Raw genomic sequence first — 24,580 nt, 5'->3', positions numbered from 1 at the left:
TTTTTTTTAAAAGTACATCAGAAGCAGGAAGCTGTTAAAAAAAACAGTGGGGCTACTGGACGATCGAGATGCTAAAGGAGCACTCAAGGATGGTAAGGTACTGCGGAGAAACTAAATGAATTATTTGCATCAGTCTTCACGGCTGAGGATGTGAGGGGGATTCCCAAACCGGAGCCATTCTTTTTAGTTGACAAATCTGAGGAACAGTCCCAGATTGAGGTGTCATTAGAGGAGGTTTTGGAACAAATTGATAAATTAAACAGTAATAAGTCCCCAGGATGAGATGATATTCACCCAAGAGTTCTGAAGGAACTCAAATGTGAAATTGCAGAACTATTAACTGTAGTCTGTAACCTATCATTTAAATCAGCGTCTGTACCAGATGACTGGAGGATAGCTAATGTGACGCCAATTTTTAAAAAGGGCTCCAGAGCTGATTCCGGCAATTACAGGCCAGTAAGCCTGACTTCAGTACCAGGCAAACTGGTTGAAACTATAGTAAAGAACAGAACTTTCAGGCACATAGATTAACATAATTTGTTGGGGAAGAGTCAACATGATTTCCCTTTACAAAAACTATGCCTCACCAATCTACTAGAATTCTTTAAGGGGATCAACAAGCATGTGGGTAAGGGGGATCCAGTGGATATAGTGTACTAAAATTTTCAGAAAACCATTGCCAAGGTCCCTCACCAAAGGTTTTTAAGCAAAGTAAGCTGTCGTGGGATAAGAGGGAAGATCCTCTCATGGATTGGTAACTAATTAAAAGATGAATAAATTATCAGTTTTCAGAATGGAGAGAAGTAAATAGTGGTGTTCCCCAGGGGTCTGTACAACATATTCATAAATGATCTGGAAAAAGGGGAAACAGTGAGGTGGAAAAATTTGCAGATGACACAAAACTACTCAAAAGAGCTACAAAGGGATCTCACAAAACTGGGTGACTGGGCAAATGGCAGAGGAAATTCAATATTGATAAATGCAAAGTAATGCACATTGGAAATCATGATCCCAACTATACATATAAAATGATGGGATCTAAATTAGCTGTTACCACTCAAGAAAGAGATCTTGGAGTCACTGTGGATAGTTCTCTGAAAACATCCACTCAATGTGCAGCGGCAGTCAAAAAAGCGAACAGAATGTTGGGAATCATTAAGAAAGGGATAGATAAGACGACAAAATATCATACTGCCTCTATATAAATTGATGGTATACCCACATCTTCAATACTGTGTGCAGATGTGGTCACCCCATCTCAAAAAAGATATTGGAATTGGAAAAGTTTCAGAAAAGGGCAATAAAAATTATTAGGGGTATGGAACAGCTTCCATCTGAGGAGAGATTAATAAGATTGGGACTTTTCAGTTTGGAAAAGAGACGACTAAGGGGGGATATGATAGAGGTCTATAAAATCATGATTGGTGTGGAGAAAGTAAATGAGGAAATGTTATTTACTCCTTCTCATAACACAAGAACTAGGATTCACCCAATAAAATTAATAAGCAGCAGATTTAAAACAAACGAAAGTATTTCTTCACACAACGCACACTTAACCTGTGGAACTCTTTGCCAGAGGATGTTGTGAAGGCCAAAACTATAACAGAGTTCAAAAAAGAACTAGGTAAATTAATGGAGGATAGGTCCATCAATGGCTATTAGCCAGGATGGGCAGGGATGATGTCCTTAGCCTCTGTTTGCCAGAAGCTGGTAATTGGCGACAGGGGATGGATCATTTGATGTTTACCTGTTCTGTTCATTTTCTCTGAGGCACCTGGCACTGGCCACTGTCAGAAGACAAGATACTGGGCTAGATGCAGTTTTGGGCCGACCCAGAATGGTTGTTCTTATGTTTTCCTATGTTAGAATTAGATTGTTTTGCTAGATTTTGTTTGCAAGACTGACAATAATAAATCCTCTAATATGCGCTAGTAATTTCCCCCTTTAAAACAAAATATGGCATACACCAGCCTTGCAGCTGGATGTGCAGGCTAATAATGCTGATTGGGAAGCCAATGATGAGATGAACAGTCACTCCAAAGGTGCAGTGGTATCACAGGTGTGCTGTAAAATAGCATCATGGTATATTGTAAACAACATGGCAACGAGAAGAGCTATCTAGGCTTTAGGTACAGTGTACTTTCTGGGTTTTGAATCAGTACCTCCCCCTATGAATTGTTTGCTTTTGCCCTGCCTTTTGTTGCCCTAATAAAAATAAGTCAATGGATAGGTTGGTAGGGCTGTAGAAATATCAATGTCATCAAGGTTACACATCAGAACAAATACATAATAATATTCAAAATACAAATCAAAGCATTATCTGAAGCATGTTAGAAATACATAATTGTGTATATAAGCCAAGCACAGAATTCAAACTCCATCCAGACAGTTCTATGACAATGGATATTTATCTTGCATAGCAAGGAAACAAAATGCTAAAAAAGCTAAATTATACATTACATTTCAATGAGAAAATCATTACGAATTAAATGGCATGATACATAGCTAAAAAATATCAAGACAGCTAAGTAAAAATAAGCTACTTCACTCGACTTGGCCAACAAAACCAAAAACCCCACCAAAAAAAGCTATCAACCCCTTGCTACCATTTACTACTCCCCACACTACCTCAGAGCTAAGATAGTTACACACGCATTCTAGCAAGCCAACAGTACGACGAATTCTATTTTAAAGTTTATTCTGTTCTCTAGATTCAGAGATGAAAATTAACCTGCGCAGCTCCTCTCCCCCAACAACCATGTGGTCCTCGGGCAGCTTTAAATAGCAAAACTCCTATCCCTCGACCTGCCCACCCTCCCAGATCAGTTACTGTCTTTCTGGCTGTATACAGGTGACTGTCTCAAACACAGACAGTTAAGAGTTTTTTTAACAGGGTTCCTTCTTTGGCTGTCAGGATCATTAATGAGCAAGCCAAGGCCTGAATGTGGTGTTCCTGCAGTAGTCTTGGTCCCCACTAGTCCAGCAGAAAGCGGATCCAGATCTCTCAGATGGTGAAGTACAAAATCACTACAAATTTGGGACTACTTTTAGCATCAGTTCCACATTCTGAATAGTTTCTTGGTTAACAGGATTCTGATAAATGTAGTCTTCTTGCATGAAACAAGCCCCAAACTCAGGCAAGATAGTCTTAAACAATTGCATTTGTGCTTAATAATAGTTGTGGTTATATATTTCTTTTTGCACCTACTAGCGCTGAGGCCAGGTTCACATTAGGGCTTTTGCTGGTATAGAAATGTCACTAAAAAAAATTACCCCTGGAACTGCCATTACTATACCATCAAGAGTTTCTGGTGTATACCTGGCCTCAGTGTCCTATTCTCTTCATACCTCCAGTGGTCCTTAGAGGATCCTATTTCTTTGCTTTTTAACGCAGCGCCTCTTCCCTTCCCAGATCATGATGTGAGGAGGGTAGGGGAAGCTCCCACAGACCCCATCATTGGTGGTTCCAAAATAGCATCAGAAAGCAATGCCGAAGGCCACAGGTCCACGTTACAGGAAAAGGCTACAACATTTTTAAAAACAAAATCTGCAAAGCTGGCTCAGACACAGCCCTATCGGGGAATGCCTAAACTGCAGCCTGAAGGTGTGATTTTAGCACTCAAGCTGGTGCACTAAAAAGATCACTATGGCTGTTAGAGCATTGGCTGGTTGCCCTAGTCCAAGCCCACCTGACCCCTGGGTCTGAACTTGGGCAGCTAGCCTGAGCTACCACCTGCACTGCAACATCCACACTGCTATTTTTAGTGTGCTAGACTCTCACTAACTCGGCTCAAGCTATCTACCCGTGCTAGGAACCACACCGCCAAGCTGCAATGTAGACATATCCTAGGAGGCCTGGATTCACGTTCTGGGCTCAGTCTCAAGGTCTGCTGTGCTCTGGAGGAAGACATTTTAGTTTTTGACTAGGGGCAGCAAGGCTGTTTGTCAAATGACAGTGATCACTCCCAGCCAATTGAGTCCTGGCCAGTTCTCCCTAAAGGAAGGATGGTGGCTGAGGCATAAGCTGTGTCTGCACTAAGGATTTTTCTGGTAAGAGCTTTCATAGCGAACACCCACGGTTGAAACATCTGGAGCCCTACTATAGACAAGACAGCTGTGGCCATAAGCATTTAACACCACATCAATCTGCTCTGACAAGATTTGGAGTTAAAGGCAATGGCCAGTGGCTCCTTATCTAGGCTAAGACACCCAGTATTACATGAACCAGTGGATATATATTTAAAAAACTTAATACCTAATAATACACATAATACACATGTCATTTCAAGGATGAATCATAAAGCAAGGAAGCCTTCAAATATTCAACCTTCAGGCCTCAGCATTGATGCCAAGATCCCCATTACATGTGGGACAAGGGCAGAAAGAGTCCTTCAATTATGGACAAGGCCTGCATATATGATTAATTGAATTCACTGTTATAGAATGTATGGGTGTTACAGTAAGTGAAAGAGAGCCCAAATGGATCTTCAGAAAACAGCACTGAGGTGAACAATTCCTTACATGCCAGGCTTCATTATGTACTGAGGTCCAGACCCTCAAAGATATTTAGGCTCCTTTCTCTTCCATTGATTTCAGTAATAGCTTTTGAGAAGCTGGGCTTGAGTGTTTATTACCCAGTTTGCTGGCGTCCCAGGGTCCCCACTGTCTTGCAGATGCTGGAGCACAAAGACTGAGAAACCCTGGTTGACAAGAACTGGCTCTCAGGGCATGGGTAAGCTAGTTATTTTTGAAGACTGGGACAGACACCATGGCCAGATTGGTAAGACATCCCTTTGTAAACTTGGAGGACTTTGTTTTTATTATAGGAAAATAGGGTATGTTTTGATACCTGATAAATCTCTAAACAAGATGGTAGTATCCAACCTCTCTGTTAGGGCTATGAAAAACTCATTGCCTATATTTATTCATTCATTCCTCTCCAACACAGTCATACCGACTTTAGTCTGAACACATCAAAAAAACACTTTTCTCACCACCAAGAGCAGTATCTGCTCACTGATCTTATCTTCATTTTCTTTTCAAAACAGATATCCAAAGAGTAACATCTACAACATCTAAATCCAAGGACCATCTTATTAAAATGAACTCTAAGCTGTGGAGATATTTCTAACTCAACACCCAGGCCATAAGTCCTCTGGAGAAGGATTTCAATAGGTTTTAAAACTGAAGCTCCATATTTTAAAAAGAAGGCACTAAAATGCAGGGAGGAAGAGTGTATTTAACTGCAACCGTGCCAGGGAACCAAGAACATCATCTCCTTTTTGTGCCTCCAAAGCCTGCAAAGGAAAAAGACAATCATTACAAAAACATTAACAGCTTCAGTCCAGCCATCAGCTTTCCATTTGGTTCCCCTCTCCTTTACACTCGTACACACTGATAACAGAGTCTTGTTAAGGGTAGTCACAGGATTAGTGTGACAGAGCAGGACACTGAGCTGGCCTGGGAAAGATTTCTAGGTGACGACTTGGACTGGCTGATTTCTGACAGAAGAGTTTACTAAAACACACACGAATAATCCACACTAATAGAAGAGAGGAAAACTCCCTAACGGACTAACGAAGTTTGCAGGCTATTAAGGCTGGTCCTAGCGCAGGTAACATGATGCTCACTGAAAGCCTACAGGGCAGCTCCACATCTGTCATTTAGATTGCAAACCCTCCAGACCAGGAATTGTTTTGAATGCTGTGTGAGCGCAAGTGCAATGGGGCCTCAATCCTGATGGCAGTCTTTGGGTGCTACCATAATATAAATGTTCATTAATAAATCAACCCTTGGCCCCATATTAATCGTTGAGCAATATCTTAGAACACCGTTTTGGCACTGCCATCAGCTGCCACTACTCAAGCAGGAGCAAGAGAAAGACAAACTTGTTGCACCTAGAGCAACTTTGCTGCCTCCATGGAAACAAAGAAGGAGAGGTGATGATCTGGAATGACAAAACCTATTTACATGAGAAAGGAGTTAAGGGAGACCTGGTTACAGCCTGGCTCCAATTTGTAGCAAAGATGGAATCATAACTTTGTTCCATAGTCTGAAGTTTTAGTCTGGTTAAGAAATATTTCTAAGGTTCTGTCTACACTACAAACTGCAATAGTGTTGTAACAAGCTCTTCTGACCACTGAAAATGTAGGGTAGATGGGGCACTAAAAAGGAAAAATCTCTGTGCCCTAATCCAGACCACCAGACAGACCTGTGGACCTTTATCTTATACAATATGGAGGTTTAATGAGGTACTGTGAATAAGGACAGGAACCACACACTGAATACCAAGGATAAAAATATTGTTCAGCAGTTTCATTCACTCAGCAACTTCCACAGTGACTGAGGGTGAGGTCCTGAGAAAAATTAATAGTATATGTTCATGTAATTAAAGACTATACCACAATGCAGATGCACAAGGGGCAGAACAAGGATTGCACAGGAGTGCAATCAAATCCTAATGGTCTAAGGGCAGTTTTTTTATGTGAAATTTATTATATTTAATCAAGTCAACTACCGTAGTCTAGAGAAGGCTGAGGGGGCACACGATAACAGCCTTCATATATGTCAGGGGTCGGCAACCTTTCAGAAGTGGTGTGCCGAGTCTTCATTTATTCACTCTAATTTAAGGTTTCGCGTGCCAGTAATACATTTTAACGTTTTTAGATCTCTTTCTATAAGTCTATAATATATAACTAAACTATTGTTGTAAATAAAGTTTTTAAAATGTTTAAGAAGCTTCATTTAAAATTAAATGAAAATGCCGAGTCCCCTGGACTGGTGGCCAGGACCCGGGCAGTGTGAGTGCCACTGAAAATCAGCTCGCGTGCTGCCTTCGGCACACGTGCCCTAGGTTGCCTACCCCTGATATATGTAATAGCTTGTTATAAAGATGATGGGGATTAATTGTACTCCATGTCCATCAAGAAGTATTTAGTTTGATTTGCCGCAAGGGAGATTCAGGTTAGATATTAGGAAAAACTTTCTGACTATAAGAATAGTTAAGCACTGAAATAGGGTTCCAAGGGAGGTTGTAGAATCCCAGTCATTGGAGGTTTTTAAGAACAGGTTGGACAAATACCTGTCAGAGATGATCTAGGAATACTAAACCTGCCTCAATGCGGGCGGGATGGACTAGATGACCTCTTGAGGTCCCTTCCAGCCCAGCATTTCTATGATTCTGTGTATAAATTTTGAATTCCTGAACATGGTCATTACAGAGCTGGAGGTGGCAGAATTGGAAGGTCATCTGGCACTTCATGCATACAGTTTACCTGTAGCTGTATCAGTCCCAGGAAAAGATATTACCTCTCCCACCTTGTCTCTCTAATTTGTCATTTTGGTTATTTAATCAATAATACTTTGGGAAAGAATCTATGTGCAGTAGGAAGTTCACACACATTCAAGGAACTTTATAGAGAGCAGCTACCCAGCAACGTGTTCGGTTTTATTTTGCCCAGGAGGAGCAGATTCAAAGGCCACTAAAATCCATGGGAGTCTGTTCATTCATTTCAATGGCTTTGGATCAGCCCCCAAATCTCTTAAAAAGCCACAGGAAAATAAAGCAGTCTTTGCCTTACCAGAAGCAGTTCTTGTCCCTGAGGTATGAGGCCCTGTAGAGCCACTTGAATTTCCACCTGGAGGAGGAGGAGCGGTAGGACCGGCATATGGATTGGCATATGGAAAATAGGAGGAATGTGGTCGTGCCCTGACAAAAGAAACATGGTTTAAGTTTTTGATTTTTCTTTTAAAGAAAGGTCACTGTTTAAGAAGGTATTAACACCCAGAGCGAAGCATCTCTTTTAAAAAGGCAGATGAGAGTAGAAAAATACAATTGCACCCATTTTACTTATTTTTAGGCCTAAAAATTAGCAAGATGCAAAGAGGAATTAGACATATACATGGATAACAAGGTTTTTCAGAGCTATCATACTTAATGCTAATAACTTTTGGAAGAGATATTAAACCTCATGCTTCAGGATTTCACCAGTCTCTAATTCCTAGGGATTGCACCTTCCGAAAAAGAATCTGACAATACTCAGCATCAGATTCTTTTTCGGAAGGTGCAATCCCTAGGAATTAGAGACTGGTGAAATCCTTGTCTGGACTAGATTTTTGATCCAGTCTGGCAATTCCTTTGTTCTTCTATTACATTCATGTAATGTAAAAAAAAAAAAAATAAAAAAAAAAAGTACTTTAAAGTATCTCTAGGACATTTTACTATCTTTGACTCATTTCACTTCAGTTTATTCTCAACTTCTACAGGCAGGAGATTCCTACTTTTTGAAAATCCAAAATCTACTCCTTCACACTAAGTTTGGATCACAATTTCTTCTTATTCTTGTCAGAACATGGGGACAGAAGAGTTTTTTAATGGAACAAAGCTACTTGGTGACATTGGTACTCTTGTGGCATGTGCTTTCACAAATTTGAAAATGTTGGCTTAAAATCTGTTCTAAGACAGGAAGCTAAAGTTAGGCTCTTAAATACTTATTTAGGCCATTAAATAAGTGACTCAAGTTGCCGGCATTCTGAGCACCCAAGAGCTCCGACTGAAGTCAAAAAGCACATATTTTCTATATACTAGGGTTACCATATTTCAATAGTGCAAAAAGAGGACACTCCACGGGACCCCGCTCCAACTCCGCCCCTTCCCCCCCCCCACTCCCCCCCCCCCCCCTGGGCCCCCCATCCCCCCCCCCCCCCCTCTCGCCCCCCGGCTGCTGCTGCGCTGGGGAAGTTGCTTCGGCCCCTGCCGCGGTGGAGAGCGGTCCCTTTACCATGCCTCCCTATTTTCCTGGACATGTTCGGCTTTTTGGAAATTCCTCCCGGATGGGGATTTGAGGACCAAAAAGCCGGACACGTCTGGGAAAATCCGGATGTATGGTAACCCTACCTCTGACACTCACCTCTCCCTCCACTGGAGGGACTCACCTGTCCATACCTGTCCTAGGGCCTTCCTTTAAAGGAGCAACCCCATATCAGCGGGGTCTACTTGGAAAAGATAATATTTACTCCCTTGTGTGGCTGAGCTGGACTGTGACAATCCAACCCATCATGAGTACTGTGAGAAATGGGGCACAACACTAACCAAGGCAGTGTCATTTCAGGGACTGTATGGGCCTTGAAGTTCAAACAAACAAGCTATATAAAGTCTTTTTCTTTACTGGGAAACCAAATGGAAGTTTTTCTAGAAGGGTATTTTTAGAAATCTCAGTATAATGACAAATTTCAAGCTCAGTTAAATAACGTTTTTGTGAAATGATGCAGAGCACAATTAGTACAGAGACATGAATAGTGAGAGGTCCAAGCTGGTTTGCCTGATATTATGTAAAAATGTGTGTAATTTTGATACAGAAGGCCTTGCCAAACTAATTATCTACGCATATGCAACCATCATCATAGACAGTGACTTGTTTATACTGCTCTATATACTATACCAGTGTTTCTCAATCTGGGAGTCGTGATTTATTTGATAATTTATATGGTAAAAATGAGAAAATAAGCAATTTTTCAGTAATACTGTGCTATGATACTTGTATTTTTATGTCTGATTTTGTAAGCAAGTAGTTTTTAAGTGAGGGGGACTCAAGACAAATCAGCCTCCTGAAGGAGGTACAGTAGTCTGGAAACATTGACAACCACTGCTCTAATTGACCGGGATCAAGCATGTCTTTGTCTTACTTTCTATTTCTATAGTAAGGCTATTGGGAATCTCAGCATTAAAATACAGTCTCAGAAGGATTTTTTGAATCATGTTTTTAAGAAATTTCATAAATGGACCACTGCACTTCCCCCAAATTAATGAGTCTGATGTTTCATTTTTTAAAACTAAAGGTCCCTGCATCTTTCAAGTATTAGAGTGAGTTGTTTTCCAGAAACCCAAAGGTGGAAGCTCATTAGCAATCTATTTGTGCGTAATACATTTTATAGTAACAAATAAAAAGGAAGTTACAACCGGTCTAGTCAAATTTGCTTCCTGCCCTCTAGTCAGGGACATATCTCCCTGCTGTCAACAGTTCTCTCCGGAAACAGCAAAAGAAAGATCCCAGATCCATCTATGAAACTGAAAAGGGTATTCCCAGAAACACCGAGAAAATGAATGCCAGGGGCTTTTGTTACACTATACCAGGGAGATCAGGAGTGAATGCACCAAACCGAAAACTCACTGCTGCGGAAATAAACACTCAGGGCTAGACTCTGCTTGGAGACAGCAGAATCTGCTCCCATTTGCTGCTCTGAGGTGTACAGTGCCTCACAGAGCTGGGGAAAGGAGGCAAGACCGTGGCTGGCAGTGCAGGAGAGAGTAAGGTGCATCGCTGGCCTCCCCTCTGCGCTGCTATGGTGCTGAGCACCCCCCTTGCTGGGCCCCCCCAGGCCGGGGGGGTCAGGTGACACCTCAATGTGCCCCAGGCCGGGCCAAGCCGCAATGGGGTCCCGGTCCCTTTAAGAGCGGGGCTGGGCTGAGCTGAGCCGGCGGGGGGTGGCTCGTCTCCTGCACCAGCTCCGGGCGAGGCTTTGCTGCGGCTCCCCGAGTCCCCCTGGGCCGGGCCGCCGCATGGTAGGGGCGGGCTGCATGAGGCAGGGCAGGACCCGGTGGGGCCGAGGGCTGAACAAGCTCAGCAAGGGGCTGCTGGAGGGGGGAAGCTGGGGAAGGGGTGGCATGGCCTCAACCCCCTGGGGCTGCCAGCCCCGCGGAGGAGGCAGAGGGGCACAAGCCGCAGCAGGACCCCAGCCCCCTGGGGGAGGGGATCTGGGGCCAGCCCAGGGAGGCAGGAGCAGCCCCCAGGGTGCTGGGCGTGTGCAGGGCAGAGCCCCGGGAGAGCCCCAGCCCCGCGGCGGGCAGTGCTGCAGAGGAGGAGCCCGCGCCCCCCCGGCGGGCGAGGGGAGCCCCAGGCAGAGGGAGCCGAGCCGCCCACACCCACCTCTCATGGCCGCTCCATGCTGCTCCCAGTACCGCTTTTAGCCGGCACGGCTGCCCTGTCAGCCGCTTTTGGGTCTTTAAATAGCCGTCCGGGAGAAATCCCGGACATTTTTAGCTTTTCACAAATTCCCCCCGGACGGCTATTTAAAGACCCAAAAGATGGACATGTCCGGGGAAACCCAGACTTATGGTAACCCAACTATATACAAATTTCCTGGTGTTTAGACCAGTTTAAAGCTTAAAAAATCCAGATATTCGAAACATCCTAGGAGCCCTAATGGGGGTGACTTCATTTACTTCAACAAGCCACTCTCCTCTGAAGAGTGACACTGTAAACAGTTCTGTTTCTTCCTACTAAAGAAATCTGCACCGTGTATGTCTCCTCCAGCTCCCTCCAATCACTTGTCAAAGTAGATTGAAACTTCAATGCATTCCAGCATATTTTGTATTAGAGTCATAAAGCTTTTATCAGTTAGTATCCCAACTTTTGTTCCTTAAAGAGTAGGTAAATACACACAGCCCCTTATATTACTACATTCCAATAAAAGGTGAGTTGGCATATCTGCAGGCAGCCCAGTCACTTGATAACAAAACACTCCCGTGCAAGATCAGTTTGCGCTCTGCAGAGTCCCTGAAGACCGATAAAATCCCACTAAAATGGCAACTGTTGCTATTCCTACTAGGCTGTTTGGAAGAGAGTTTACAAAAATTTTTGATTTTTAAATAAACATTTCAGATGTGAATGGCAGATGAGGGCTCAGATATTTAAATTACTTTATTATTGTAACACACATTTTTGCCTGTTACTTTGTACAAAGTAATATTTATGTAAAAGTCCTTTGTAGAACCATGCCACTCGGATTTTCATTCATGGGATATGAGGTGGGGAGACTAGTCCATGTACTGGAGCTCCTGGAATTTGGCTCCCCATAATGTCACAGAATGGGGCATTCCAGATGTCACAGCAGAGCAGGAACCAGCCCAAAGTGACTTTAGGGGAGATAAAATTAAGAAAAAAGGCTAATTTATGGGGCTGTCATGTGATAAAAAAATTAATTGCAATTAATCATGCGATTAATTGCGCTGTTAAACAATAATATAATACCATTTATTTAAATGGTTTTGGATGCTTTTTACATTTTCAAATATATTTATTTCAATTACAACACAGAATACTTTATTTTTGATTGCAAATATTTGCACTCTAAAAAAAAAAAGAAATAGTATTGTTCAATTCACCTAATACAAGTACTGTAGTGCAATCTCTTTATCATGAGAGTTGAACTTACAAATGTAGAATTACGTACAAAAAATAACTGCATTCAAAAATAGAACAATGTAAAATTGTGGAGCCTATACGTCCACTCAGTCCTATTTCTTGTTCAACCAATCACTCAGACAAACAAGTTTGTTTACATTTGCAGGAGATAATGTTGCCCACTTCCTGTTCACAATGTCTCCTGGAAGTTTGAACAGGCGTTCGCAAGGCACTGTTGTAGCTGGCATCACAAGATATTTACGTGCCAGATGTGCTAAAGTTTCATGTCCCTTCATGCTTTTACCACAATTCCAGAGGACATGCGTCCATGCTGATGATGGGTTCTGCTCGATAACTATCCAAAGCAGTGCAGACTGACCCATGTTCATTTTCATCATCTGAGTCAGATGCCACCAGCAGAGGGTTGATTCTGTAGTTTCTCCATCAGAGTATTGCTCTTCTAAGATTTCTGAAAGCATGCTCTAAACCAGGGGTCTCAAACACGCTGCCCGCGAGGCTCTTGCATGTGGCCCGCCAAGCTCCCCGCCCCTCTGCCTGCCCGCGGGATTGCCCCCTGTGGCTTTGCGAGCCCTGCGCCAGCAGCTTGCAGCACGCCCCTTCGGGCCGGGGTGGGGGGGGGGGGAGGGAGAGGGGGAAGGAGGCAGAGGGCTCCTGCATTGCCTCCTTCCAGGCACCGCCCCCCGCAGCTCCCATTGGCCGGGAACAGGGAACCGCAGCCAATGGGAGCTTCGTGGGAGGTACCTAGGGGAGCGGCAAGAGCAGCGCAGGCACAGAACCCTGAGCCCCCCCTTCTCCCCCAGGGGCTGCAGGGACACGGTTCCAGTTGTTTCCTGGAGCGGAGTGGAGCGGGGCCAAGGGCCTGCCCTGGCCCCGGTGCATGCCGCTGCCATCCCAGAGCCGCTCTAGGTAAGCTGCGCCGGGCTGGAGCTCGCACCCTGATCCCCTTCTGCACCCCAACTCCCTGCCCTGAGCCCCCTGCCACATCCCACACCCCTCCTGCACCCAACCCCCTGCCACATCCCACACCCCTCCTGCACTCCCTGCCCTGAGCCCCCACCGCACCCTGCACACCACCTGCACCCCAACCCCCTACCCTGAGCCCCCTGCCGCACCCTGCACCCCACCTGCATCTTAACCCCCTGCCCTGAGCCCCTGCCACATCCCACACCCCTCCTGCACTCCCTGCCCTGAGCCACCTGCCACATCCCACAACCCTCCTGCACCCCAACCCCCTGCCCTGAGCCCCCTGCCGCATCCCACACCCCTCCTGCACCCCAACCCCCTGCCACATCCCGCACCCCTCTTGCATTCCCTGCCCTGAGCCACCTGCCGCACCCCTCACCCTCTTGCACTCCACCCACCAACTCCCTGCCGAGCCCCTTACCGCACCCTGCACACCACCTGCACCCTAACCCCCTGCCACATCCCACACCCCTCCTGCACCCCAACCCCCTGCTACATCCCGCACCCCTCCTGCACTCCAACCCCCTGCCCTGAGCCCCTGCCACATCCCACACCCCTCCTGCACTCCCTGCCCTGAGCCACCTACCGCACCCCTCACCCTCTTGCACCCCACCCACCAACTCCCTGCCCTGAGCCCCCTGCCACACCCTGCACCCTTTCTGCACCCCCCGGGGGCAGCGTTGGGGTGGGGACTTCAAAGAAGGGGTTGGAACGGGGCAGGCAAGGGGTGGGAAGAGGTGGGGCAGGAGCAGGGCCTAATGGAAGGGGCAGCGAGGGGGGTGTGTCAGTGATGCGGCCCTCGGTTCAATGCCCTAGTCCTCATGTGACTCTCGTGGTCATTTGAGTTTGAGACCCCTGCTCTAAACCTCGTCCCTCTCCGATTTTGGAAGACACTTCAGATTCTTAAACCTTGGGTCAAGTGCTGTAGCTATCTTTAGACATTTCACATTGGTATCTTCTTTGCATTTTGTCAAAACTGCAGTGAAAGTGTTCTTAAAACGAACATGTGCTTGGTTATCATCCGAAACTGCTACAACATGAAATATATGGCAGAATATGGGTAAAACAGAGCTGGAGAGACACAATTCTCCCCCAAGGAGTTCAGTCTCAAATTTAATTAACACATTTTTTTTAACGAGCGTCAGCAGCATGGAAGCATGTCCCCTGGAATGGTGGCCAAAGCATGAAGGGCCATACGAATGTTTAGCATATCTAGCACGTAAATACCTTGCAATGCCAGCTACAAAAGTGCCATGCGAATGCCTGTTCTTATTTTCAGGTGACACTGTAAACAAGCAGGCAGCAATATCTCCTGTAAATGTAAACAAACTTGTTTGTGTTAGTGATTGGCTGAACAAGAAGTAGGACTGAGTGGACTTGTAGGCTCAAAATTTTACTTTTTTTATTGCCGTTATGTAACAAAAAAAAAAAAATCTACATTTGTAAGTTGCACTTTCACGATAAAGAGATCACATTACAGTACTTCTGAGGTGAATTGAAAAATACTATTTCGTTTACCATTTTTACAGTGCAAATATTTAATCAAAAGTAATATAAAGTGAGCACTGTACACTTTCTATTGTGTTGTAATTGAAATCAATATATTTGAAAATGCAGAAAAACATCAAAAAATATTTAATAAATTTCAATTGGTATTCTATTGTTTATCAGTGCAATTAAAACTGTGATTTTTTTTGAGTTAATCGCGAGTTAACGGCAATTAATCAACAGCCCATCTAATTTACAATTACTTCTATTCTTAATACTCTTAGCTACGTCACTGGAGACATTCCACACAGCTTTTTTACATAATTGTTTAAATTTGCAATTCATTTAAACAAGCTACAGTGGTAGGTGCCTTAACTGAAACAAAGCCAGTCTCAGAGAACCTTTTAAAATGCCCCATCTGCTGAAGCTGCAGCTTCCGCCTGGGAATTGCTATTGTGGCAGGATTTTGCAGCTTGGATGATGCGGGATCGTGCAAGCTCGAATCCAGAAGCAATGTGAATATTTTATAGCCAGGTAAAGCATACACCACGAGGAGGAAAGACTACTGGGAACAGGGAGGGAGAGAGTGAGCGTAGTGCTTACCTTTGACTACCAGCCAAGTATCCTAGTAGGCCTCCTGTTCCGAGTCCAGTCCAAAATCCTCCTCCTAAATTGGCCTCAGAACTGGAACTGCCACCATAACCACCAGCTCCTTAATTCAAATTGCAAATGGAAAAACAAAACAAAACTATCAAATATGAGTCAGTGACAGTTAACCATCATGCCATCCTCAGAGTCAATAATATGTCATATTAAAGAATTATTTTAACAAAGAAGAATTGTGAGACTGACTCCAAATGACTTCAATGGCCTTCAATGGATCAATCCCCATTTGAAGAACTTCAGGGAGCTGTTCTGCTCTGGAAAGTGACTACATTAAAAAATGAGCCTGGCTAGCTCAGTTGGTAGAACGTCAGAGTTTTAATTTGAGGGTCCTGGGTTCAAGTCCCTGCTCAGGTGGCGGGACCTTCCCCCTGTGATAGCCTCCTACAACTTCAGATGGTGTCTCCTCAGGACTTTCCTTAACATTTCCTTGCGGGAGGGGAAATAGCTCAGTGGTTTGCGCATTGGCCTGCTAAACCCAGGGTAGTGAGTTCAATCCTTGAGAGGGCCATTTAGGGATCTGGGGCAAAAATCTGTCTGCGGATTAGTCCTGCTTTGAGCAGGGGGTTGGACTAGATGACCTCCTGAGGTCCCTTCTAACCCTGGTATTCTATGAAATGGCACCTTCTGTTTGTATTACAGTAATGTTTAGTGCAGGGGTCAGCAACCTTTCAGAAGTAGTGTGCCAAGTCTTCATTTATTCACTCTAATTTAAGATTTTGCATGCCAATAATACATTTTAACATTTTTAGAAGGTCTCTTTCTATAAGTCTATGATATATAACTAAACTATTGTTGTATGTAAAGTAAATAAGGTTTTTAAAATGTTTAAGAAGCTTCATTTAAAATTAAATTAAAATGCAGAGCCCCCCCAGACTGGTGGCCAGGACCCGCAGTGTCAGTGCCACTAAAAATCTGCTCGCGGACCACCTTTGGCACACATGCCATAGGTTGCCTACCCCTGGCTTAGTGGCTCCATCCAACAATGTCTTTGTTACTAGACATTGCACAAGAACACATTAAGAGACAGTCCCTGTACTAAAGAGCTTATACAGGCAAGACAGATAAAGCATGAGAGGTGAAACAAAGGTGAAGCAACTCATCCAAGCTCACACAGCAGGTCAGTGATAAAGCTGGGAACAGAACCTCGCTCAGTGCCTTATACATTAGACCACCTGCCTCCCAGTCTTCTCACTCAACAGATTTGCTGCCATTTTGAGTAAATAAGTATGTTGAGTAGTACACCTCTATCCCGATATAACGCGACCCAATATAACATGGTAAAGCAGCACTCCAGAGGTGCAGGGCTGCACACTCCAGTGGGTCAAAGCAAGTTCGATATAACGCGGTTTCACCTATAACGCAGTAAGATTTTTTGGCTCCCAAGGACAGTGTTATATCGGGGTAGAGGTGTATGTGCTCAATCTAATGACTAAAACAACACTACCACATTTTTCTCCTGGTAGTTCTGTCTTAAGTGTGTGTTAACAGAACTGTTAACTAAGATCAGATTGCAAAATCTTCATTATTGGTGATGCATGAGTCAGGGAAAACCCAGCTGGACTTAAATCTCTGGTTGAACCTGCAGAATTATCAGTTAGAAAAAGCCATATTTTTAATTGTAAGCAGAAGCCTTTTAACCTGGAGTCAGAGGCAATGTGGAATTTCACAATGTCAGTTACAGTCACATTTTAGAGTAGAACTGCACTCTAAACTAACTCCAGAGATAAACATATTAATAATCACTAAAAATAAAAAATAAAAAGTGAAGTGATTGGAGATGGCATTCCAAACTCCCCCTGAACTCACCCAATCTAAACCATCTGCCAGAAACTTCACATGCATGTTATGCCATAGTAGTCTCAGGGAAATCAATAAGGTATTTGAGATAAGAGTTAAAGAAAAATTTTACAAACAGGGAAAATTTCCTAGCATGTCTAAAATCCGTTGGCCTTGGCAAGGACAGGGACCTTGGCTAAATTTGGACGATAAGAAATAGGATGGAAGAAGAAAATGACTTTTTGCTCTGCGCTTGACAACACCAGTAGGGTCCTGGTCCACGGCTGGGTTTTGTAGGTGCTTCACAATACTAATACATAATAATGATAACAATAGCCATTGCTGTTCTGTAGGAACTCACCAGGGTCATTAATGGGCACATGGCACAGACACATGGTTTAGAAATTCCACAATAAGCGAATAGGAACAGATTTTTCAAAAGCACTTATGGAATTTAAGAGCACAACTCCCATTAACATACATATAAAAGCGCTCACCACCACACTATTTCACAGCATTAAATTTTCAAGGTTCCACATGACTTATCCCTACCCTATCTCTCATTCAGTATTGAAAGGTTGACTCCCACTTCCAATTAGCCAATGATGCCAGCCTCCATTGCCCACGATTTACATTTTCAAACAAGCACCTTCATGCTTTCTCCCGTGCTGCCCCACACACTGGGGAGGCACTCCCCGTAAACATCTGCACAACTACAGTACAGCCTATGAGTTACGAACACCTCAGGGATGGAGGTTGTTCATGACTCTGAACAAAACGTTATGGTTGTTCTTTCAAAAGTTTACAACTGAACATTGACTTAATACAGCTTTGAAACTTTACTATGCAGAAAAAAAATGCTTCCTTCCCTTTTTTTTTTAAAAAGTAGTTTACATTTAACATACTACTGCATTTGCTTTTATTTTTTTTTAGGTCTCTGCTGCTGCCTGACTGTGTACTTCCGGTTTCAAAGGAGGTGTGTGGTTGACTGGTCAGTTTGTAATTCTGGTGTTCGTAACTCTGAGGTTCTACTGTACCGCATTATCCACCTTCAACTCCCTCCTCAAAACTCCCCTTTGCCATGAAGCCTACAAAAAACTTGACAATGGCTGGGCTGCTGGCATGCTGAGACCACTGCCTATCATGCTGACCAATGTTATCTCATTGTTTCCTTGTAAACTTTGGGGCACTGGACTGTCTTTTTTTCCTGTGTTTATACAGCACCTAACACAATGGCATACCACATAAAAATAATTTTACTCAAAATGTTTGATTCCTTTCAAGTTGTGACCGACCAACCCTCCTCCCCCCAGACTCTGACCAAATAAATATGAAGTTTCATGCTAAAAGGACTGCTTTGAAAAAGTTAAGTTTGCCAAAAATAATGGGAGCGTTTCAAAGACAAAGGGCAGCCAGGAATCCAACCCTCTTTGAGGGTCAGTAGGAGTTGGCCATTTGTGCCTTTGAAAGTCTCCTCCAAAGAGTATAGTGCAAAGCTAGTTGCAACTTTAATAATGAATTCATGACTGTGCGCCCCATAACTGACATTCAACTCAGCAATGCATGAAGACACTGTTTTGTTTCTTAAACTATTCCCACCCCCATTTGCTGCAGCCAGAGCAATATCCCATTGCTTTTTATTTCTAACACTACAACAAGCTTAGAACCACACCTGTGAAGCTGGATTTAAAACCAGGAGGAGGTGGTGTCTGACTATTCTGCCAAGACGTCCTAGAGTATCCATCACCATTAGAGAAATCCTGTTGAGGCAGCCGATTACTGAGGAATAGCTTGTAACATCCATAAGCAAGGAGCAGAAGTACTATTACGACGATCACTCCATCAACAGAGTTAGAGGAATCCTGAGAATTCACTTTACTTGACTGGTAATAGCTGGAGCCAAAGCTTCCACCAAAGTTGTTTGCTTTTCTTTGGCCTTCCTCGGTTAACTCTAACCCGTACTGCAAACCACAAGATCCCCTTAAGATGTAAGGGTCGTCTGGATAATCATAGCCTTCACAGCTCACTTCGATTCTTCCAAAGCGATAGGAGTTGTCCAAGTCTGCCTTACACTCCCACTGAAATTAGTAAACAAAATTCGAAGTAGTAATCATTTCCTGGTAGGTGAGAATAGCTCTTTTGTTTGCTTTCCTATATACGTAGTGAAATACAGCAATAATTAATAAAATAATTTAAAAACAGTAATTAAGAGAGCTTCTGGACATTTGTATTTTAAAAGTTAGCTATCAAGGTTCACGAACCTTTAACTTAGAGAAACTGAACATTCAAAAAGTAAAGCAATTGTAACTTTAAAGACAGTGTTTCAGTAGTTCACATATCAGGTTTTTCTAAGCATTCATCTTTAAAGAATACTGCAGAGTATCATGTAATAAAAAAAATAGCCTTTAAAATGTTTTAATAAGTGTCCCCCACAAGAAAGCTGTGCGGTAGTTACAATAAAATACTAATCAAGGTTCCAATCCTGCAATCTGATCCATGTCAACAGACTTGTATCCAGGTGGAGCTCCATTGACATCAGTGAGACAGAAGGGTTGCCCACATAGATTAAACTGCAGGATCAGAAACAATGATGTAATGAAACCATTCCGTAAAGTATCAGAGCGGTAGCCGTATTAGTTTGAATCTGTAAAAAGCAACAGAGGGTCCTGTGGCACCTTTAAGACTAACAGAAGTATAGGGAGCATAAGCTTTCGTGGGTAAGAACCTCACTTCTTCAGGTGCAAGTCATCTGAAGAAGTGAGGTTCTTACCCACGAAAGCTTATCATTCCGTAAAGAAAGTCATAAATGTAACTCCTAAAGATGTGCCTATCTCAAACAAAAAAATGGCCTTAGCCATAGGGCACACATAGCTTTAGCAAGATTTAAATAGGTAATTTCTGAAGAAACAATTCAGATTGACATGTGCAATTGTAAATCCAGATTCAACTGAATTTACAAAGTAATACCAAGATCTTTCAGTGTTTCTATTGCTAAGACTCCCATTTCAGCTTTTCTTCCTTAGAGATCTATTTTGCTATTACCCAAACTTTTGACAATTGGATAAAATATTAAAATTTAAACCACATTTTTGCTTGAAAGATTTGCAGCAGTTTAACTTAAATTGGTTTTAAAAATCAGTTTCGCTAAGATGGTACAAACCTCTGTGTTTGGTTACAGAATGCCTTGTTTCAGGTTTAGCATAAATTGATTGGCAATCTGTTTTAGCAAAGCCAAAATAAGGGTGTCCAAGTGTGGTCTTGCACTGTTTTAACTAACTCAGTTTAAAAATAATTAAAATAATAATTTAAAAATAATAAACTCTGCAACTTTCTCATGTAGACTAGACCTTATTTTTACACTAAAGAAAGATATGGGTAATATGGAGACTTTTGTATTGGTCTTTGATTTCAGGAAGGGTATTTTAAGAAACCTAACATTTGGATCAAATTTAAAGGAATAATCTGCACTATAATTTAGAAATGTTCTTGTGATTCTTTTCAGTTTATGGTTGCTGAAAATTTCATTCAGTCTGTGCAAAGAGTTTCTTATTTAATATTTAGCATTTCATTTACATGCACTTTTAAGTGAAGCTACCTGTATGTCAAAGCCATCCCAGCCTTTGTTATGACACTGAACAATCGCGGGGACGTATGCACATCCAGCTGTACCTCCAGTACATTGTAACTGGGGAATTGGAGATGTCCGCCGAGAAGCAGTATATTGATCTCTGTAGAAAGTGAGAGCTTGGACCTCCCGCAACAAAACTCTCCCTGAAACAGGAAGTACACAAATTAACAGAACTAGCATCCATGAAGAATTTGTTTCAGAACAAGAGTAAATGTGACAGTTAACACAAGCAGCCTGCCAAGATGCTTTCAGAACAGGGAGTACCAGGGTGGATTTGATTTAAATCACTAGTCAGGAAGACTCGATTTAATCATGGATTTCTTCATAAAAGTGCACTCCTGTTGGTTGTTATAACCTTAATACATATTCTTCACAGGTAGAGGAACTCCATTAAAATATTCCCAAACTGGGTCTCTTTTACGGCCTGCTGCCATTATAGGTTTTCCCTTCTAGTGAGAGAATGGTATGGTAGATTTCAAATCAACGAAGGCTACACTCAGAAAGACCTCAAGACTTCTGGAATATGCTGCTCAACCAGTTTCACTTTCGTTTCTACTGCCTGTCCCTCCCTTCTCACATTTATCTCCAGACTTCTTCTCCTTGTCCAGATCTATTCTGCCCCCAACAATCTTCTAATTCATTGAACTTTTTGAAACTTTGCACTTTTAGAGAGAGAGAGTCAGGGACTGATTCTGTGTACGTTATTTGCAGAGGGACAATAGGGTTGAGGTCTGTTATTTCTCACCTCTCTATATTATTTTATTTATTTATTTAAAACCATTTTTGCTGTTAACAAGCATATTATCTCTGGAGACACAAATCCACAGTTTGAGAACTGCAAAACTAAACATTTCTGCTGGTATCTTCTAGACTTAGCACTGAATCCCATTGGGTAGATAGAAAGATTAACCTAAATAATCTAAACAGAAACCCCTGGAAACCCATAAGATTGGGTCCCTAATCCATGAACTATTGGAACTCACTTACAAAACTTTTCTTAAACATTACATGAATACTGTATATACTCGTTCATTAGCCCGTTCGTTTATAAGCCGACACCCCAAGATGGATAAGTAAAAATAGCGAAAACTGTATGACCCTTTCATAAACTGACCCTATATTTCAGGGGTTGGAAAACTTTGGCTGCCAGCCCATCAGGGTAAGCCGCTGGCAGGTTGGGATGTTTTGTTTACCTGGAACGTCTGCAGGCATGGAGCCCCTCAGCTCCCAGTGGCTGTGGTTCGTCGTTCCTGAAGCTCCTATTGGCTGGGAACGGCGAACCGCAGTCACAGGGAGCTGAGGGGTCCATGCCTGCAGCCACTCCAGGTAAACAAAACGACAATGTATTAGATATTCAATTCAATGATTCCATAGAGTTTAAAATAATCAAATTTTGGTGTAGAACTGTTTATAAGATGAGCCCCGCTCTTTGATGCGTCACTATTTACCAAAAATATTTGGCTTATGAACGAGTATACATGGTATAGTGTCTCATAGTACAGAATTAGAATTTATAATCCCTATTCTATGATGAGATATCTGAGCTATAATGTATCTTAATTAAAACTATCTTTAGATCAGATTTTTTTGATAAAATGCTTTTTGAGGAAAAACACTATTTAAAAAAAAAAAATCATTGATTTTTATGCACTCTGTGCACTTTAAAAACCACTTGAGACTCCCGGCAACAATGTGATTGTGGCTGAAAGTCTGACACCATAGACCCTGCTAATAGGACCCAGCTCTGTTCTACTCCTTTCAAAGAGATGTTACTATGTATGTCACAGCCCAGCTGGCACCTCATCAATAATATTCAGATTTATGCAAGCACCTTTAGTAGCAATGCAATACACCTCTACCCCGATATAACGCTGTCCTCGGGAGCCAAAAATTTTTACCGCGTTATAGGGGAAACCGCGTTATATCGAACTTGCTTTGATCCGCCAGAGCACGCAGCCCCGCCTCCCAGAGCATTGCTTTACAGTGTTATATCCGAATTCGTGTTATATTGGGTCGTGTTATATCGGGGTAGAGGTGTAGTTTCTCTGAAAAGTGAATCCCTGACAGTGTATTTACCATACAGCTGCTTGTGAACAAATTTGTTAAAATAAATATTTGTCTGCTTCATAGACTCCATAAAAAGCTTTTGACTGGCACTCATGACTGAACCTAAAATTAGTACAAAATGGAAGTGGAGGAGAAACCTATGACATTAGTCAATCCATGTACCAGTCCGTCAAATTCAAGACAGCAATATACAAACTGAAGACTTCAAGAAAGAAAGATGAGTAAAACAGGGTTTAATTTCAGCCTAGCCCTCTTCAATTTATAAATCAGTGACATACCAACTCTACTGGAACAATCCCCAAGTCAAGAATGCCCATTAAAAGACTCAAAAATTAAATGCCTGCTGTGTCATGATGCCTAAGCATACTATCACCTACTTATGAGGATCGTCAAGAATCTTACACTTTCTAGAAATTTACCACAATACATGAGCCATGCAGGTCAAACAAGCAAACAAACCCTCACAATCATAATTTTTCAGGGGGACAAAAATGAAAACAAGCAAAACAGTAAAATTCGGAGACTTGAAGACAGACCCTAAATAATGCATACACAAGAACAGCAATACTGGGTCAGTCCAATGGTCCATCTGGCCCAGGATTCTAATGAGATTAGGGCAGTGGTTCTTAACCTAGTTACCATTGTGGGCCACAATGTGTTATGGGGGCCACATCCAATACTACCTGTATGGCCCTGAGGCTGTCACGTGGGGCAGCTCTGTGCTGATTGGGCTGCAAGCAGCCTGCGGGCCACATGCTGAGAACTGCTGGGTGAGGGGAAGTTTATAAAAAGAAGGCCTGGACCAATAAAAGGTAGGATGACCAGATAGAAAGTGTAAAAAAATCAGGACAGGGGTGTGTGTGTGGGGGGGGGGGGTAATAGGTGCCTATATAAGAAAAAATCCCAAATATTGGGATTGTCCCTATAAAATCGGGACATCTGGTCACCCTAGATGGGGGTGCCTGGGAATGGTTTTAAATAAGACAAAAGGAAAGTGTCTTAAAAGGAGCAAACATAACCCTTCCCACCCCACCAGTGTTATGAATGGAAATCAGGAGAGAGGAGAGGAAAGGCCTTGTTGAGAGAGGAGGTTGTGAAGCTGGTCTGGATGGAGACTGGCACTAAGGGGACCCGTCTCCCAGCCTTCTCAGCGGGGCTCAGCACCTGGCAGGGACATCCCCTGTTCACCGCCGGGTGTAAAGGGAAGTGAATTGGCGCGGACACGCCAGGAGACGGTTTCCCCCGGTCTGGCCGGTTTGTCCCTATACTGGGCCCCAGCTCTGGTGCCGCGCGCGCTCTGCGCATGCTCAGCGGCAGGCAGCGTTAGTGCAACGGCACCAACCCCGGGTGCCCCTTGCTCCCCCCGTAACAGGGGCTCGTGGGGCGCCAGGCCGGGGGCGGGGCTCGGCTCCCGCCCGCCCCCCCCGCGGGCACAGCGGCTCACCCCCTCCCGGGGCGCGGAGAGACCCGCAGCCCCCCCCCGGGGAGGGGTGTAGCCCTTACCCGGCTGGTCCCAGCCCCGCGCAAGCCCCGGCCCGCCCAGGAACAGCAGCAGGGACACGAGCAGGACCCGCCCGCCGGCCGCCATGACGATGCCAAAGCCCATCCGGCTGCTACAGCTCGCTGTCACCCGGCGCCGACAGCTCCCGTTACTGCGCACGCGCCGGCAAGCCGCGCCCTCTGATTGGCTGCTGATTGTTGAGCAGTCCTCTCTCGCGCACCCACAGCGCGGGACGTGGGCGGAGTCCCGCCAACCCTCGCTCCGCCCCCCGCCCTGATCCCGCCTCCC

The 24,580-nt window shown here is 43.7% G+C and overlaps 1 protein-coding gene across 1 annotated transcript; it reads right to left on the bottom strand.

Annotated features, from left to right (window-relative positions):
* Positions 1–2,234: 2,234 nt before the first annotated feature.
* SARAF (store-operated calcium entry associated regulatory factor) lies at positions 2,235–24,451 on the bottom strand. Its single transcript, XM_034771924.1, has 6 exons — positions 24,295–24,451; positions 20,692–20,867; positions 18,769–19,174; positions 15,258–15,366; positions 7,581–7,708; positions 2,235–5,297 (listed from the first exon to the last, which is right to left on the bottom strand). Exons 1-6 carry the CDS (start codon positions 24,395–24,397, stop codon positions 5,272–5,274), a joined length of 948 nt encoding a protein of 315 aa, XP_034627815.1. The 5' UTR covers positions 24,398–24,451; the 3' UTR covers positions 2,235–5,271.
* Between the last annotated feature and the right edge of the window lie 129 nt (positions 24,452–24,580).

Source organism: Trachemys scripta, chromosome 5 (assembly GCF_013100865.1).
Source record: "Trachemys scripta elegans isolate TJP31775 chromosome 5, CAS_Tse_1.0, whole genome shotgun sequence".
Taxonomy (NCBI): domain Eukaryota; kingdom Metazoa; phylum Chordata; order Testudines; family Emydidae; genus Trachemys; species Trachemys scripta.
The sequence above is the reverse complement of the archived record's forward strand: the minus strand, read 5'-3'. Positions and strand labels throughout refer to the sequence as shown.